At 46.7% G+C, this 17,714-nt stretch overlaps 1 protein-coding gene across 1 annotated transcript in view; it reads right to left on the bottom strand.

Annotated features, from left to right (window-relative positions):
* The window catches only part of Bub1b (BUB1 mitotic checkpoint serine/threonine kinase B), a 57,119-nt gene extending 54,875 nt beyond the window's left edge, over positions 1-2,244 (bottom strand). Inside the window, exon 1 of the mRNA XM_005364244.1 lies at positions 2,041-2,244. Within this exon, the coding sequence (XP_005364301.1) occupies positions 2,041-2,075 (35 nt within the window). The 5' untranslated portion in view covers positions 2,076-2,244. The remainder of the gene's footprint in view (positions 1-2,040) is intronic.
* Between the last annotated feature and the right edge of the window lie 15,470 nt (positions 2,245-17,714).

Genomic DNA, 17,714 nt, shown 5'->3' with positions numbered 1-17,714 from the left:
AGACAGGGTTTCTCTGTAGCTTTGGTGCCTGTCCTGGAACTAGCTCTTGTAGACCAGGCTGGCCTCGAACTCACAGAGATCCGCCTGCCTCTGCCTACCGAGTGCTAGGATTAAAGGCATGTGTCACCACCGCCTGGCCAAGTGGACTTTTTTTTAAGCTAGAAGTTTTATATCTAACAGGGAACAATCTAGTTTTATTCAAAATTAGTGTTAGTCAGACTAATATGTCATGTTTTAACTTTCAATTTATAAGCCGGGTGGTGGTGGTGCACACCTTTAATCCCAGCACTCGGGAGGCAGAGGCAAGTGGATCTCTGTGAGTTTGAGGCCAGCCTGGTCTACAGAGTTCCAGGGCAGCCAGGATTATACAAAGAAACCCTCTTTCAAAAAACCAAAAAATAAGTAAACAAACAAACAAAATGGAGAAATAGAAGCCAGGCATGGTGGCCCAAGCCTTTAGTTCCAGCACTTAGGAGGCCAGCTAGGGCTATGTAGTGTGTAGTGAAACCCTGTCTTAAAAAAAAAGAAAAGAAAAAAAGAAAAAAAATCCAGAAATCTACTACTTCTAAAGATATCCCCTGTTTTCAATATTGCTCAGCAACCCCTTTCTCTAGGTTTTCATAGGTTTGTGGGTCTCCACCTTTTTCTGTTTTTCCTGTTTCTGTTATCAACACTACAAACCAATAAATAAATCCCACTTAAGTGGAAGTCAGATGATTGTTTTGCTAAAAACTCTCCTTGTGATTTTTCCATTACAATAAAAATGGAAAGCCCAGCCATTACTATGTTGGCATATTCACCTTGACATCGCCCCATACTCGCTGGGGACAGTGTTCCTGGGACAATGACCATGCCAGCAGCAGCTTCCCTTCCTAAATTACTACAATATATGTACATGACTAGCTTTAAAAAAAAAAAATGGCACTCGGGAGGCAGAGGCAGGTGGATCTCTGTGAGTTCGAGGCCAGCCTGGTCTACATGAGCTAGTTCCAGGACAGGCACTAAAGCTACAGAAAAACCCTGTCTTGAAAAAAAACCTTAAAAAAAAAAAAAGCTTATTTATTTACGTGTATGTGTGTGTGTGTATCACAGCAAGTATGTGGAGGTCAAAGGACAACTTTTCAGAGTTGGTTCTCTCCTTCCACCATGTGGGGACCAAACTGAGGGCCTGCGGTCCCCAGTCTTGGTAGCTAGCAATCACCTCTATCTCCAAAGCCATGTCAATGACTAGTTCTAGTTTTGACCCAAATACCATCTCTTTAATGTGGAGTCTGTTCAAATCTTTTTTTCCCTATCAGTGCTAGGGAACAAATCCAAGGCTTTGTGTATCTTGGACAAGGGCCCTACCCAAGTTACATCCTCAGATCCAAACCTTTCTGTACTAGCACCAATCCCACCTCCGATGCTACCTGCCATCTCTGGCTTTACACTTTTTAATACTGATTGCTATCTGATTTTTCTGATTTTAAATCTGTCTTAGTCATTGTTTCCCCCATTCCTCCCCAGAACTTAAGCTTCACAAGGGTTGGAATTTTATATCTTTTATTGTCCACCTTCAATGTTCATGTGGTGATCAACATATTCTGTTGCATGAATAACAGCTTATGACATGGAAATGACCCAGCTATTGTGGATTCCATAATTAAAATGCATATTAAATTTTAAACTAGAAAAACTGTTCTATAATTTTATATATGAGGAAAACCAGCAAATGTTCTGCTTTTTAGATCTCTTTGCTACTGGCATAACGAAACACCTATTAGTTGAAAGCAGTTACTTTGTAAGTAATTTGAATTCTCCCAGAACTCCAGCAAACTGCATTAGTATCTCAAGACCCCCCACATAACGCATGTTCAAAGTCAAGTAGCAGACTCAGATCTCAAGGCAAATTCCAAGCTCTCCAAGTGTTGTCTCGCGGCTGGAAGCAGGGCTCCAAGCCATCAGGAAGGGGTCTCGGGAGCGCCTGCTCTTCCCCGACCTCTGCGATCCTGCCCTCGCCCACTGAGCACCCAGCTGCAGCAGCTGGGCTCCGGGCCTCACCTCGCTGCAAGCTCTTCCTTCCTTGCCGCCGCCATCCTGCATTCCCGGTTCTTGCTCTCGCCAGTCCGCAGACCTTTTCCCCCCGGGTGCCGACGGTCCGACGTTCCTTCCTCAACCTTCAGCTGACCCTGGAGTTGCGGTGACCGTCTCTCCGTGCTCCTAGACTGAATGAAACACGCACCCAACTCCTTCCCAAAGCCTCCACCTCACGCCCCATCAAGCCTAAGCCGCCAAGTTTCAAATTTAACGGTCCCTCATTGTAGACGTAGCCACGCTCCGCGCTCCCCCTTCCAAAGCATTCTGGGGATTGTAGTTTATCCCTGGTCTAAACTCGCGCTGCGCTGTGCATAATGGGAGTTGTAGTTCCTGGGTTGAGGTGCTAGTCTCAATGGCTTTTCAGGCGCTGCATCAGGCTCGGACGCTAAGAATTCTCTTCAGATTCGCTCTGAGTTTTCCTCTCTAAGACCAGTATTCGAATCCATCGAGGGACACCTTAAGAACAAGGGTTTCTTTGATGTTTTGAGTGTTATGTCTTTGAGCACGTGACTGACCCAGTTCTTGGGTTGCCAGGTCTTGTTGTCTGCCCTAAGTCTCACACCTGTCCAGGGATCTTCAGGCCACTCTCACCCAACTGTTTCCCATAGAACCCCTGAATTTTAAAAAGTTAGATTCTAGTTCTCATTTTATCTCTTACACCTGTACTGGTTTAGCACTGCCCCCCTTTTCCCCAGCAACACCTTTCGCCTCTACGACTTCTTAACTTTGACCAGCTTCTTTTTTTTTTTTTTCTTTTTCGAGACAGGGTTTCTCTGTGGCTTTGGAGCCTGTCCTGGAACTAGCTCTGTAGACCAGGCTGGTCTCGAACTCACAGAGATCCCAGGCTGGTCTCGAACTCACAGAGATCCGCCTGCCTCTGCCTCCCGAGTGCTGGGATTAAAGGCGTGCGCCACCATCGCCCGGCTTGACCAGCTTCTTTTAAAGTATCTTGGAAGTATCCCATTCATTCTTTCATTCAGGGTAGCCATATGTCCTGTAAACTATAATATAACACAGAATACAACAAGGCTAAGCCCTTGCTTGCTTCCCTGGGGCTAAAGGTGGTACTTGGTGGTACAAGCCTATATCTCAGCTTCTCAGGTGACTGAGATACAAGAATCAGGCGTTCGTGGCGATTTCCAATGTTTTTGATATAATCGTGAAAGTAGGGTACTTCCGCAGAAAAGCAGAAGTATAGGCCAGAAAGGAGTTTCCACTGAAGAGAAGAAAACCCCAGATTTTTCTGGAGAGTTCCCAAATACCCAGTCAGCAACAGTTACTACAGAGGAGCAGCCAGGCAGCAGCAAGCAGCCCTCAGTCCAGGGCTTATGGGTCTTTTCACCCTCTACTCCCTTCGTCTTGGCAACACGTTGGTTGGCTCATTATACCTCTGTCTTATTGGTTCCCCCACTTTAAGACACCTAAAGCCAACAAGTTCCTGCGGGCTGACTGGCTGATCTGTTGACAGAGGCCCCAGGGTGATACTGCGGTCCCAGCTGTAGCATTCTCTGATCTCGAACATTTTCTCTCCACCCCTGAATCTGTTCCTCTTGACCTTACTCCTACCCCAGAGAGAGACTCTCCTCGTTCGATTGTACCCTGTCTGCCTGCCCACCCCCCATTGGAGGGTAGGCCCCAGCTGGAATTGAATTGTCCAACATTGAACTTTTATTGAAATAACATGGGGAGATTGAGGACCATTGGAGACACTGAATGCAGAGCACTTGAAGGGCAGTTCGGGAGATCCCTGGCCCACTATGCCTGTGATCCTGCACAGAAGATGACCTAATCTCCAAAGCCAGCAGAACCACCGCCGCTTCCCTTCTCCATGGGGCCCGTGGTTTATGTTGCTTCTGGATCATTTCATTGCCTTCCTTTCAGCACAGTCTCCAAGCCAAGGCAGGGAGAAAACCATCCAGAGGTGGGTGTGTTACAGAACACTCTTCCCCTAAGGGCCCAAGACACTGGGAGGAGCACAGACCTCCCTGAACCAAGCTGGGTCTCTTTCTGGCTTCCTATCCAGGTTTTGGCTTTGACCTCTGTATCAGTTACTTTTCCGCAGCTGTGATAAAACACCATGGCCGCAGGCAATTTAGAGAAGAGTTTATCTTGGCCTGTGTTTCTAGAAGGAGTGGCATAATAGTGGGGGTGGCTTGGCAGCAGTCAACAAGAGCAGGACTTTGGGAGATCGCATCTCCATCCACACACAGAAAGCAGAGGGCGGGGATAGGAGAAGGGAGAAAACTAGAAGTGGAACAGGCTATAGACTCCTAAAGCCCGCCCCCAGTGACACTTCCTCCAGCAAGACTCTGCCTCTTAAAGGTTCCATAACCTCCATCAACACCAACAACAACTAGGAACTAGAGTTCAAATACCTGAGCCTATGGGGGGACATTCTCATTCCAACCACTACAATCCCAATCACTACAAATAAACGGAAAGGGCCTCGTTTTCCTAGTTGACTCGGAGTATTGTGTACCCACCTTTCTACTCACAGTGGGTATTGGGAGAGAGAGCTGGGGATGTTTGGTTACTCTGGTCCATGTTTTCAGCTGGAGACTGTGCACTGTATAGGCTGGCTTCTGCCAGGAGTGCGAACGTGAGAAAACCTTCTCTATGAGGACAAGCCCATGTTTTCCTCCACAATTATAAACAGAAGAATGGACCAGCAGCTGGGCGGTGGTGGCGCACGCCTTTAATCCCAGCACTCGGGAGGCAGAGGCAGGCAGATCTCTGGGAGTTCAAGACCAGCCTGGTCTACAAGAGCTAGTTCCAGGACAGGCTCCAAAACCACAGAGAAACCCTGACTCGAAAAACCAACAACAAAAAAAAAAAGACTGGACCAGCAGACTCCTATTGTCAGATGCTCTTGGTTAGGAGCCTCCTCCCTGGAATGTATGGACCAGGCAACAGGACATGACACCTTTTGCTCTTCATCAAAAGCTCAGCACCTGCCCTGATGCAGGAGCTCAACAAATACTGGTTAGCTGACTAACAAGCATGAACACAGGACAATAGTTAGCATGTGGCCTTGTGAGATCATGAAAATGATATATGTTCACTCAACAAACAGTCCTTGAATATTTTTTTTGTCAGCTGCTAGGCTAGGCACTGGACCGCTAACCACGAAGAAAGCCTATGTCCTGTGAGCGAGAACAGCAAGCTGTAACACGCCTACCGTTAGGGGAACAGGAGAGGCTGCGGCTCTTCCCCCATTTGTGGAAACCCTTAGGACAGAAGCCACAGAGTGTGAGTGGTTAAGAGACACTGACAAACCAAAGGGAGATCGATTGTAAAGGAGAGAAAATGAGAGCACACTGGCCACCTGTGGAAGGTCCTGGCAGGAGCTACCCTGGCCCCTGGCTCATAGCCTAGTGAGCACAAGGCCAGAGGCCAAACCTAGCTGGCAAGGCTACACCCTATTTTAGGCTGGAGAGCAAACCCAGCCCTTTTTGCTCAGGTTTGGGGAAGAGGGTGTCTAGCTGCAGTCTGGATACTCCTCTGAGCTCTCAGGTGGCTCTGCTTTGGAGCCGCATAGTCCACTAGTCCTGAGGTGGGACAGAAGCAGGCAGGGCACAGAATGGGCACTACACACACACACACACACACACACACACACACACACACACACACACACACCCCGAGGATGTATTCCCTTCCTCACCCCAGACATAACTCTCTGATGCCAAGCTGTTCTCATTTGTTTGCTTTACCAAGAGTGCCAGGGCCCAGGAGAACTGGCCCAGCTGGTCCAACTGGTCGGAGGGCTCCTGGGTCCCTCTTGTCCCACTGCTTTGCTGCCCATGGCATGGGCACTGGCTGAGGAAATCCAGACTCATGCCTGCTGTCTTGCTGTATTTCCTGCCCCTACCAACCAGGAGGGAGAGGATGCGATAAAGAGCTCCACGATGTTTTCACCGTGCATCCTTCCTGGCTTCTTGGTCCATCTATAGACAGGCAAACTGCATGTCCCCGAGGTCTTATGAGGGGAAGGACTCCCCTGGTTGCAAAGAACACTTCTCTCCAGCATCATGCTCCAAGGCACCCTAACCTCAGAGTGTTAGAGGGTGTTTGCTCAAGGATGTTCCTATTTGTTATGAGGCAAAAGATGCTCGTGGGACTTTCATAGGAAGTCTTGTAAAGTGGGGGATAATTCCATCTAATACCAGAGTGTCCCACCCAAAATGTCAGCATCTCCCTGCCACATTCACACTCTAAGAAACACTACATGTGGGCCCACTTTTTTTTTATTTTTTTCAAGGAAAGGTAATTTGAATAAACACTACAGCTGTAGTGGCTGGAGAGATAACTCGGTGTTTAAGAGCACTGGCTGCTCTTCCAGAGGTCTTGAGTTCGATTCCCAGCAATCATATGGTGGCTCACAACATCTATAGCGAAATCCAATGCCCTCTTCTGGCATAAAGTCATACGTGCAAACAGAGCACTCAGACAAAAAATAAGTAAATCTTGGGGCTGGAGAGATGGCTCGGAGGGTAAGAGCAATGGCTGCTCTTCCAGAGGTCCCGAGTTCAATTCCCAGCAACCACATGGTGGCTCACAACCATCTGTAATGAGACCTGGTGCCTTCCTTGCTAGCAGTACATTGTATGCTTAATAAATAAATAAATCTTAAAAAAATAAATAAATCTTAAAAACATACAAAATGACACTCCAGCTGTGCTTCCCTAACCTTATTGCATAGATGAATCATTCAGACCTTAGCTCTGTAGGTCTGCAGACTGGCAGGAGATCCAGGATTTCTGACAAGCTTTCAGTATTGTACAGGCTGCAAGTCTGCAGGCAAGACTTTGCTGAGCAAGGTTCTTTGGCACAAACGTGCGTGTACTTTCTTTCAGGGACATTTATATCTGGAAGACATTTTATCTGCAGAATTTATTGAGTTTGCAAACTCGGTCTCTCTGCATGTCCAACGTATTGGAATAACCGGAGAGCCCCGAGCTCAATTAGAAAAGGGTTTATAGCAGTAAAGGTGGGGGTGAGGGGTTTCTGAGGTTTTAAGACCCCTGATTGGCTGACTTTTGTCTAGGGTTTCCTGGTGACTGTGTGCTGGCAGGTGTTTCTATCTACAGTGCTTGGAACACCAGGAATTTCCTTTGAATGGTCTGTTCTTGGGTGGGAGTCGGGCAATCTCAGCTTCTCCTGCAGCCCGGCATTGTCTCAGGGTAAACAACTGAGACTCCAGCCTCCAGTTAAATTCATGGATGGCCAGAGTCCCAGGTGATCCCGGTTGGAGGCCTGCACCACCACCCAGTGGCCGGCCTCACTTTCTGATAGTCCACACTTGCAGAAACTAGTCTCCTGAAAATGAGAACTCACTCAAGAATTAACTTGGGCCGGGCAGTGATGACACACACCTTTAACCCCAGCACTCGGGAGGCAGAGGCAGGCGGATCTCTGTGAGTTTGAGGCCAGCCTGGTCTACAAGAGCTAGTTCCAGGGCAGGCTCCAAAGCTACAGAGAAACCCTGTCTTTAAAAACAAACAACAACAAAAAGAATTAACTTGGTCCTGCATGGAAAAACAAACAAAACATTAATTCCTTTAATGACTTAACTACTAATACTGACCTGTGAGCTGAAGCTCTCTGGATAGCCTGGGGTGGTGGTGGTGGTGGTCTGGACGCCTTTCAAAGAAATGCACATCAAAGAAAGCATTTAATTGGGGCTTGCTTACAATTCAGAGGTTTAGTCATTATCATCATGGTGGGCAGCGCAGTAGCAGGCAGGCAGATGTGGTGCTAGAGAAGTAGCTAAGAGTTCTACTTCTGGATCCTTAGGCTTTTGAAACCTCAAGGCCCAAGTGACACACTTCCTCCAAGGCCATTCCAGCTAATCCTTCTCAAGTAGTGCTGTTCCCTGATGACTAAGCATTGACATGTAGGAGCCTATGGGGGGAGGGCATTCTTATTCCAACCACCTGATGCCCTTTCTGTGTTTGCTAAATGCATCGGATTCATGGCTGCATTGTTTTTGTATAATAATGAGAGTTCGGGTAACCTCTTACACTGTAAGGCTTGCTATTCAAGGTAACCCGAATCCAGGTTCCCTACTATGGCTCCTCTTATTGCTCTAGAATAAATACCCCTTAATCCCTTTTCAACAAGGGCTGTGTTCTTCACTTGCAGGCTCTCCTTACCAAGACTGCCTCAAGGGCAGTCAAGTTTCAACATGTGTTTTGTAGAACACACATCATTTAAAAAAAAAAATTAAAAATTTATTTTATTATTTTTTAATAATAAACTAATAATATTTATTAGTTTGTGGCAGGGAATGGGTATAGGTGCCCAAGAATCCAGACAAGGGTGGGTGATCAGCTGATTTTGAGACTGACATGGGTGCTGGAAACTGAGCTCAGGTCCCCAGCAAGAGCAGCAAATGCTCTGAGCCATCTCTCCAGCCAGGTGTGAGCCTCCAGGGCCCATACCTACAACTTCAGCACTTGGAGTCTGAGGCAGGGGGTTGTAAATTTGAGACCCAGACTGGGATGAGATTCTATTTCAACAAACAAACACACACCACCATTTAAAACAAACAAACAAGTGAAGAAAAAAGAGGGAAAAGGAAAACTTGATCAGTAGGGCAGCAGATGGGAGCAGGGGGAAGGGGGTGTGTGAGCAGGAGGAGGTAGGGGGACCACACTTTAGTACTAGGTGATTCTTTCTGAACGTTCCTTATGGTATTATGGTTTATATAAACACAAAAGAGAGATAAATACACCATCAGTTGTGATGGGGGGGACAATTACTTTGGTGACAAAATCTCCTCCTCCTCCTCTTCTTCTTTTATGGTTATTTGAATTTATAGGTGTACATCACTATACCTGTTTTTGATGATGGCATTTGCTTTAGCACCTTTTCTTTTTCTTTTTAAAAATTTTTTTTTTCCAGACAGGGTTTCTCTGTGTAGCTTTGGGGCCTGTCCTGGAACTAGCTCTTGTAGACCAGGGTGGCCTCAAACTCACAGAGATCCACCTGCCTCTGCTTCCCGAGTGCTGGGATTAAAAGCATGCACCACCACCCTCTTTTTTTATTATTATTATATAATTTATTTTTGTTTTATGTCCATTGGTGTTTTGCCTACATGTATGTCTATGTCTTCTTTCTTTCCTTCTTCTTTCTCTTTCTTTCTTTTCTTTCTTTCTCCTTTCTTTCTTTCTTTCTTTCTTTCTTTCTTTCTTTCTTTCTTTCTTTCTTTCTTTCTTCCTTTCTAAGCAGGATCCCCAAGTAGGCCCTAGTCTAATTGTCGAGGGCAGCATCTTGTGAAAAGACCATTGCAATGTAGTACAGTGTTGAAGGCACATGGAGGGGGAGAGGAAACTCCTGGGTTGTTGCTATGGCAGACTTCACAGAAGAGGCTTTGGGTTGTGTTTTGAGTCTGCCTCTGCATCTGTGGTCTGGCTATTTCTCAGCATGCTGAGGAACTGGACACAAAGAAGCTTTAGAGACAGACAGTCTGTCCTCCAGCTTGTCCCTATTGAAGTCATTCTTCTTTATCGCGATGTATCAGTTATCACCAGCACGCACTCCCGTGTTCATTGCTATGCTGGGCACAGGTTGCTTCCTCAGCCCTGACAATGACATCATCCCAGACGCTGTCTGTCTGCGTGGCTTCACCATCAACCCTCTGCCCTCTTCTGAAATGACAGGATGACGGTTGGGGACGTGTCCTAACTGCTTTTCTGTTGCTGTGATAAGACACTGATCAAAAGTGACTTGTGGGGGAGTGTTCTCCCATCTTACAGATGATACCATTAGTAAGGGAAGCCTGAACAAGGAACTCAGTCAGGAACCTGGAGGCAGAAACTGAGGCAGAGCCGGGTGGTGGTGGCGCACGCCTTTAATCCCAGCACTCGGGAGGCAGATCTCTGTGAGTTTGAGACCAGCCTGGTCTACAAGAGCTAGTTCCAGGACAGGCTCCAAAACCACAGAGAAACCCTGTCTCGAAAAAAAAAAAAAAAAAAAAAAAGAAACTGAGGCAGAGGCCATAGAGGACCACTGCTTACTGGCTAGCTCTCCTAATTTCCATTTTGATACAGCCCAGGACCACCTGACCAGGAATGACACCACTCACCGTGGTTGAGTCATCTTATATCAAACCTCACTCAAGAAAGTGGTCAAAAAAAAAAGGAAGGAAGGAAAGAAAGAAAGAGAAAAGGAAGAAAGAAAAAAAGCTAGCTAGGCAGTGGTGGTACATGCCTTCAATCCCAGCACTCAGGAGGCAGAGGAGTTCAAGGCCAGCCTGATATACACAGCAAAGTCCAGGGTAGCCATAGCTACATAAAAAGACCCTGTTTCAAAAAAACAAAAAAGAAAGAAGGAAAGAAAATAAGAAGGAAAGAGAAAAAATGTTCCACAGACATGCCCAAGGGCCAAAGCATACCCGGGTATCAATGTGCCTTCATCAGGGAGATCATTGTTTGCCCACCTCTATACGCTGTTCTGCTGCCCAGTGTCTTAGTCTCTCTCGTCCCTGTGCTCAACCCAAACAGAAGTCTGAAGATGGAGGAGGGAGAGGAGATACAGTTGACAGACCCTCCTACCCTTCTGCCTGTCTTGGAGATAGTGGTGACGTCTGGAGCTGGGCTGTATCATGTGACCATGGGATAAAAACAGGAAGGCACGAGCTAGTACGCTAAAGAGAAGCAGACAACAAAAGCAGAGCTTCTTGCAAAGGCCGCCCCGGGCTTCTCAAAACGTAGGGAATATTCCTTACTTAACCCACGTTTCCTGGCTCTCTGTTATGGGAACTAATTCACTTCTCCTTCTCCCTCTCCCCCTCCCTCCATCCCCCACCCCCAGTGTGTGTGTGTGTGTGTGTGTGTGTGTGTGTGTGTGTGTGTGTGTGTGTGTATGTGTGTGTGTCTGCCACTGTGTGTGTGTGTGTGGCGGTCAGAGGAAACCCTCTGCTGTTGGTCTTGCCTTCCCCTTATTTGAAACAGGGTTTCTTTATTGTCAGTGTGCTGTGTATACAGGGTATAGGGTTGTGAGCTTCAAGGACTCCTGACTCCACCTCTTGCCCCATTTTAGCAGTGTTGGGATTACAGATACATGCTACCGTGCCCAGCTTTATAGGACTTCTGGATATTCAAACTTGGCTTCTCGTATGTACACAAGTAGCTGAACCATCTCCCAGGTCACGTTTCTAATGGAAACATCTAGAGAAGGCCAGTCAAAGACCTAGCAGGAAACCAATGACGTGCTATTAGTGACATGAGTCAAGATGGTTTACAGTGGTCAGAGCAGGGTGAGAAGGGAACGTTGCCCCTAGTTCTGATGGTACAAGATAAGATAATCACCCAGGAGCTCGCTGTGGAACAGCAAAGGCAGGGCCTGGCAGGGCAGCTCCTAATGAGCCTCCAACAATCATGGCACCTCAGAGGATGCCTCCTCCAACTTTCTAGTTTCCACCCAAGGCTTCCCGTTGGCCAAATGAACTAGAAGTTGGACAAAAAGACTAGCTGACATAGGCCTTTCAGGGAGAGGCTGTTGGGAAAGAGTTGAAGAGGAAGCAAGTAGGGTAAACAAGGGGGGGAAGGTGTTCCTGGGAAGAGGGGACCTCACAATCAAATCCAGTGAAGGGTTCTCCTGCTACTTCCCCTACAATGGAATTTTCTACTGACAACAAATTTGCTTTCTGCCAGGCTTGGTAGTCCCGGGGCTAGGAGCCTGTTTCTCGACTACCCTCACTGATAGTGAGCCGTCTGTGAGTCACCAGGTGTCCCCTGTCTGATTTGTTTGTGGGGAAGTTAGATATGAGATAGGGCATGAAGTCACTATAACTACCACCAATTCACCTGGAACTAGCTCTTGTAGACCAGGCTGGCCTCGAACTCACAGAGGCCTGCCTCTGCCTCCGGAGTGCTGGGATTAAAGGCGTGCGCCACCACTGCCCGGACAGAGAAACTGTCTTGAACAACAACAACAAACGGTCCAAGCTGGGCTCAAACAATGTAGCCTTGAATGGCCATGAACCCCTGATTCTCCTGCTTCTATCCCTCAGTGTTGATATTGCAGGTATATGTCACCACAATTGTCAATAAGTCTTACCTTGGCTCTGGGTAATAGATATACCAGGTAGCCCTGACTTCAGTAAGATGGCTACTTCTCAGTTAGTCAATGTCTATGGTAGGCAGTCATGCCAGGGATGGCAGATTTGTTCTACAGATTCACTGTGCTTTGGCCCTTTTATAGATTTCCTGCTGAGACTCTCTCCAAGAGATCTTTGGCTAAGCAGAGCACCAGCTGGAGTCTCACCCACGACCTTGACTCCAGTGTCACCAAGAGTGCTGCTGAGTGAACACTACAGAGGCCTGGTGCTATCTGCATGCTTGGACCCAACAAATGTCTTAGGCTTGGGATGAAGTTTGCCCCCCACGCCCCCAGCTTGAGGATCATATGGGGTGTTGGGGAGACATGGCACCATCCAGGCTTCAAGGAAAGAAAAAGTCTCTTTTAGAAGCAAAAACCCAGGCAGGGTCTGTTTTAGTTCATTACTGTCACCAATAACATACTACACACTGATCAAATGATAAAGAAACAAGTTTGGGGCTGGGGGTATAGCTAAGTTTGTAAAAGGCTGGACTAGCTTGCACAAAGCCCTGGGTTTGATCTGCAACACCTCATAAAGCACGCGCCTTGACACTTGCCTATAATCCCAGCATTTAGGAAATCGGAGGTAGGAGGATTACAAATTCAAGGTCCCTCTTGGCCAGGCAGAGTTAGAGGCCAGCAAGGGTTACATGAAACTGACTCAAGAAAGGAGGGAAGGTAACAGTGAGAGAAGGAAAGGAAGGGGAGAAATAGGGAGAGGAAGGAAGAAAAGATGTTTGAACTACGTCTGTGTGCCTATTGCACCAGGAGACAGAGGTTGGAGGATCAGTTGAGCCCATGAGATCAACTTAGGCAATGTGGGTTTATTTTGGCTGTGGTCTAAGGTTGGGGAGCCTTATCTGGAATTGATTTTTTTGCTGGCACAGTCCCTAAATGATGCAATGTCACGCATCAAAAGCCAGATAGTTTTAAAGGGCCAACAAGATGGCTCAGAGGGGAAAGGCATTTGCTACCAAGCCTGAAATACTGACCTTAGTTCAGTCCAAGCCAGACATGGTGGAAGGAGAGAACGGACTCATTGATACCCACGAGTTGTCCACTTGCTTCCACATGCACAGTGTGGCACATATACACACGTGTGCACGCATGTGCACGCACACACACACTGAGTGAATAAATAATTGTAGTAAAAAAACCAAAGCCGCAGGGTGGTGGCACACGCCTTTAATCCCAGCACTTGGGAGGCAGAGGCAAGTATATCTCCGTGAGTTCGAGGCCAGCCTGGTCGACAAAGCTAGTTCCAGGACAGCTTCCAAAGCTACAGAGAAACCCTGTCTCGAAAAAGCAAAATAAAGAAAGAAATAAATAAAACCCAGACCATTAACTGTAGCAGATTTACTAGTGCGGCTTTCTCTGTAATCTCAGCCCTTAGGAATGTAGGCAGGATTAGGAATTCAAGGTCATACTCTGCTGTACAGCAAATTCCAGGTCAGCCTGAGTGGCATAAAGGCCTTGTCACAAACAACAACAGCAACAGCAAGACCAACATAGAGAGAGAGAGAAACAGACAGACAGACAGACACACAGAGAAACACATAGAGACAGAGAGCCAGGAAGAAATCCACAGAAAGAGACAGAGACAGGCATACACATAGAGGGAGTGTGTTGTGTCTTCTGGCATGTCTCCTTATAAGCCACCAGGATTCAATTAACTCCAAGATTGAATGACATTATCTTATCCTAATCACATCTTAAAGCCCTAGCTATGTTCACCCTGTTAATTCTTCTTAATGTGGATTAAATTTCAACACAGGGACCATCGGAAGACACACTAAGAACCACATCCACACCATAGCGGGATCCCGTCGGAGGAAGGCAAGTCTGAAATTACAACCAGACTTATGTTCTTATAAGTACTTGTTGTGGGATATTTGATCACACTGTGAACCCTGAATTTACATTTGCAATAATTAAATAAAATCAACTTTGGATCAGGAGGCTGAGTTAGCAACCAGTTGACAGAAAGTAATCAGAGCGTCCTAGGGTATATGTAAGACTATAGATACACAGGAAGTTGTAGAGAACGAAGTGTAGTATGGGTTCTTTTGTTTTGACAGGCAGAAGGATGCTCTCTTTAAGGTCAGCTGGTTGCTACTCAACTTCTCTGAGCTAGCAGGTTTTCATCCCAGCTTTTGACTCTCAACTCCTTTTTAGTTTGTTTTTGTTTTTTGGTTTCTTTTTTTTTTTTTTTTTGAGACAGGGTTTCTCTGTAGCTTTGGAGCCTGTCCTGGAACTAACTCTTGTAGACCAGGCTGGCCTCGAACTCACAGAGATCTGCCTGTCTCTGCCTCCCAAATGCTGAGATTAAAGGCTTTACCAGAGATTAAAGGGTTGTTACCAGAGAAGTAGACCGGTAACTTCTGGCCTTGTTTACAGGTTAAAACAGCAGCAAATTGAGCACAGCCTCTGTACTGACAGAAAAACAGCAGGGCCCAGTCACACAGGCTGCCAGGCTTTGGGAGGGCGCCTACTAGACCCTGCTTCTACTGGTCCTCTGTCACTCGGGGCCAGAAAGGATCAAAACTCCAGGCTGTTCTCAACAGTCAAGAAGGATGGCTGCTTTAGTTAGGGTTTCTATCGTTGTGAAGAGACACCATGACCACAGCAACTCCTATAAAGGAAAGCATTTAACTGTGGCGGCTCACTTACAGTTCAGAGGTTCAGTCCAGAAGGAGCTGAGGGGGTCTTACATCTTGACCCACAGGCAATAGGGAGTGGGCTGAGACAATGCACATGGCTTCAGCATATATGAGACCTCAACTCCCACCCCCACAATAACACATTTCAGCTAACGAGGCCACACCTCCTAATAGTGCCACTCTCTATGAGCTTATGGAGGCCAATTACATTCAAGCTACCATAATGGCCTTTCCTCCTTCTACCTCTAAAGAACTGAATCACCAGGTACGACCCTGCCCTTTGAGATTGGCTCTAAAGCCAATCAAACAGCCCTTCTTTGCTCTCTATTTTCCAAGAAGATTAGAGGACATAGCTCCCCTCTCTTTGTCCTTGCTAGCTTTTCTTTCTTTTTCATCAACTTTATTTACTGATTTGTTTATTTATTATTAGTAGTAGTATGTGTGTTTTAACTTAGTGTCTCATGTAACCCATGCAGGCCTAATACCACGTAGCTGAGGCTGCCCTTGAACTCCTGACTCTCTTGTTTACATTCCTCAAGTGCAGGGTTATAGGTGTGTACCACCATTCCTGGTTTAATAGCTGTGCCCTGAGAAGGATCTGTGGAAACTCCAAAGACGGGGTCCAAATTTGAGCATCCTGGGGGATCCAGAGACCTTACCCAAGGTTAGGCTTGACTTTTCCGATGCAGACAACTCAAAGGCTAAAGAGTTCCTTGAGAGTAGAACTTGAGGTCAGAAGTCAAGGCAGTCCAGACTTCCCTTTAAGCCAGAAAAGTTCCAGCCCAGCTGGGGATGCTGGCACCCACTCCGTCCCGCTGGGTTTCCTCCACACACTGATGGCTTCTGGGGCAGAACTCAGTGACAACACATTGGATTCAGAAGGCCAATAGAACACCAGAATTTAGAACAATCTGACTTCGTCCTGGAGCCAAGCTGCTCCGCCATGGCCAGAGAACAAAGGACTCTGCAGACTTGAAAACAACACGAGACTTTGATGGTACAACTTTAAAGCAGGGGTAATGGATCAGGGCCAAGTTCTTCTGTGTTCCCAGGTCTGTTCTGCCTGCCCTCGTGGAGATTTCCTTCCACGGTCCCACACTGTGACCATGCATCTGAATGCTTGTGCTGTTGTGAGTGCTGTAGATTCACTGTGTGCCTCACTGTGTCTAGTGAAGACCCTCTTCTTGCCAAGTGACCTGAGTGTTCTCTGGAGCTTAAGTGGGGAGCCCCGGAGCCAGGTCTCACCTGGATCTAGAGGAAGCAGAAGCAGCATTTGGGAAGGCAGAGAGATCTGGGAAGAATGTATCTGCCTTGGCCCTTTGGCCTCACTTTAGGGAGGTTCCTGAACAGTTGCTACCTGCTTATGGCCTGCAGCCCTGCTCAGAAGGTCTGCCATCTGCTTCCCACAAGTCAGCTTCTAATATTGAGGCTGATTGCAATCATTACTAAGTGACCTAATTAACTCATTGTTCCTGCTTTCTTCTCAGAGTATGTGAATGCGTGCCAATAAACATACCATCTGTGGCTAGTCCCAATGTGGGGTTTATGTGGTCATTTCAGAGGCCCAGGTGCACTAAAGAGATAGTTATTTTCTTTCTCTTTTTGGTTTTTTTTTTGTTTTTTTGTTTTTGTTTTTCGAGACAGGGTTTCTCTGTGGCTTTGGAGCCTGTCCTGGAACTAGCTCTGTAGACCAGGCTGGTCTCAAACTCACAGAGATTCGCCTGCCTCTGCCTCCCGAGTGCTGGGATTAAAGGCGTGCGCCACCACCGCCCAGTATATGCCAGATATTTCTCCAGTAATTCCTTAAAGTAATTAAATGTGTGATTTCACTCACTCTCAGTTACAATTTCCATTTCCAGTACATTAGTACATTATTTAGGAACTAAAATGGAAGAATCAATAGCTTGGCTCTTGTCATAAGACAAAGAGTCAGAACACATTTAGAGATATAGTTGGCTTTTCCTTAAGAATTCTGTAAATAGGATAAGCTCTCTCAAGGCAATAGTGCAATAGTAGCATTGCAAGTTTCCTCCTATAGAAGCAAGGAATGCAGAGAGAAAGAGAGAGAGAGAGAGAGAGAGAGAGAGAGAGAGAGAGAGAGAGAGAGAGAAAGCTGATTGGTTAACACCAGGTTAGTCCAGGCCTTTTTTTTTTTTAGGGGTTAAAGCAGGGGCAACTTCCTTACTAGATGACTCGGACTGAACTCTCTAGTTCTCAGGAAATGCTGATCTGTTTTGGGATCAGCCTGTTTGTTCCTTAAAGTCTCAGTATGATAATGTGATGTTTAGCATAACTGACTCCATTTTTTTGTTGGTTTGTAGTGGCCCAATACAAGAGTTCAATTCAAAATAATGACTTTCTCTGCTTAACATTCCAAAATTACTATTGTAAAAGTGACGATGGCAGCCCCGCGAGCCTGTCGCACAGGCTATAGGTCCCCGAGATCATGAAAGCTTGGGGCTCTCTTACCGGCTTTCGGTTTCATCTTTAGCTTTAGGTTCATTTTTCTCCCTTCTCTCACAGGAAGTGGCAAATGGGTGGGGCAGAGTGGGTAGGGGTGGTGGCCCGTGCCTGTAATCTCTAGACTGTAATCTCTAGGTGAGGAGAGGAGAGTCCTCTTTGGCTGCACAGGGCATTTGAAGTCGGCCTTGGCTACATGAGACCCTTCCTCACAAATCAATCAGTTAATTGATTAATTAGTTAATAGAAAATAACTATCTCAGCCAGGCGGTGGTGGCGCACACCTTTTATCCCAGCACTCAGGAGGTCAGGAGGCAGAAGCAGGAAGATCTCTGTGAGTTCGAGATCAGCCTGGTCTACAAGAGGTAGTTCCAGGAGGATAGGCTTCAAAGCTACAGAGAAACCCTGTCT

This window comes from Microtus ochrogaster (assembly GCF_000317375.1).
Source record: "Microtus ochrogaster isolate Prairie Vole_2 chromosome 14 unlocalized genomic scaffold, MicOch1.0 chr14_random_1, whole genome shotgun sequence".
Taxonomy (NCBI): domain Eukaryota; kingdom Metazoa; phylum Chordata; class Mammalia; order Rodentia; family Cricetidae; genus Microtus; species Microtus ochrogaster.
Note: the sequence above shows the minus strand (reverse complement) of the source record. Positions and strands in the feature narration are given on the sequence as shown.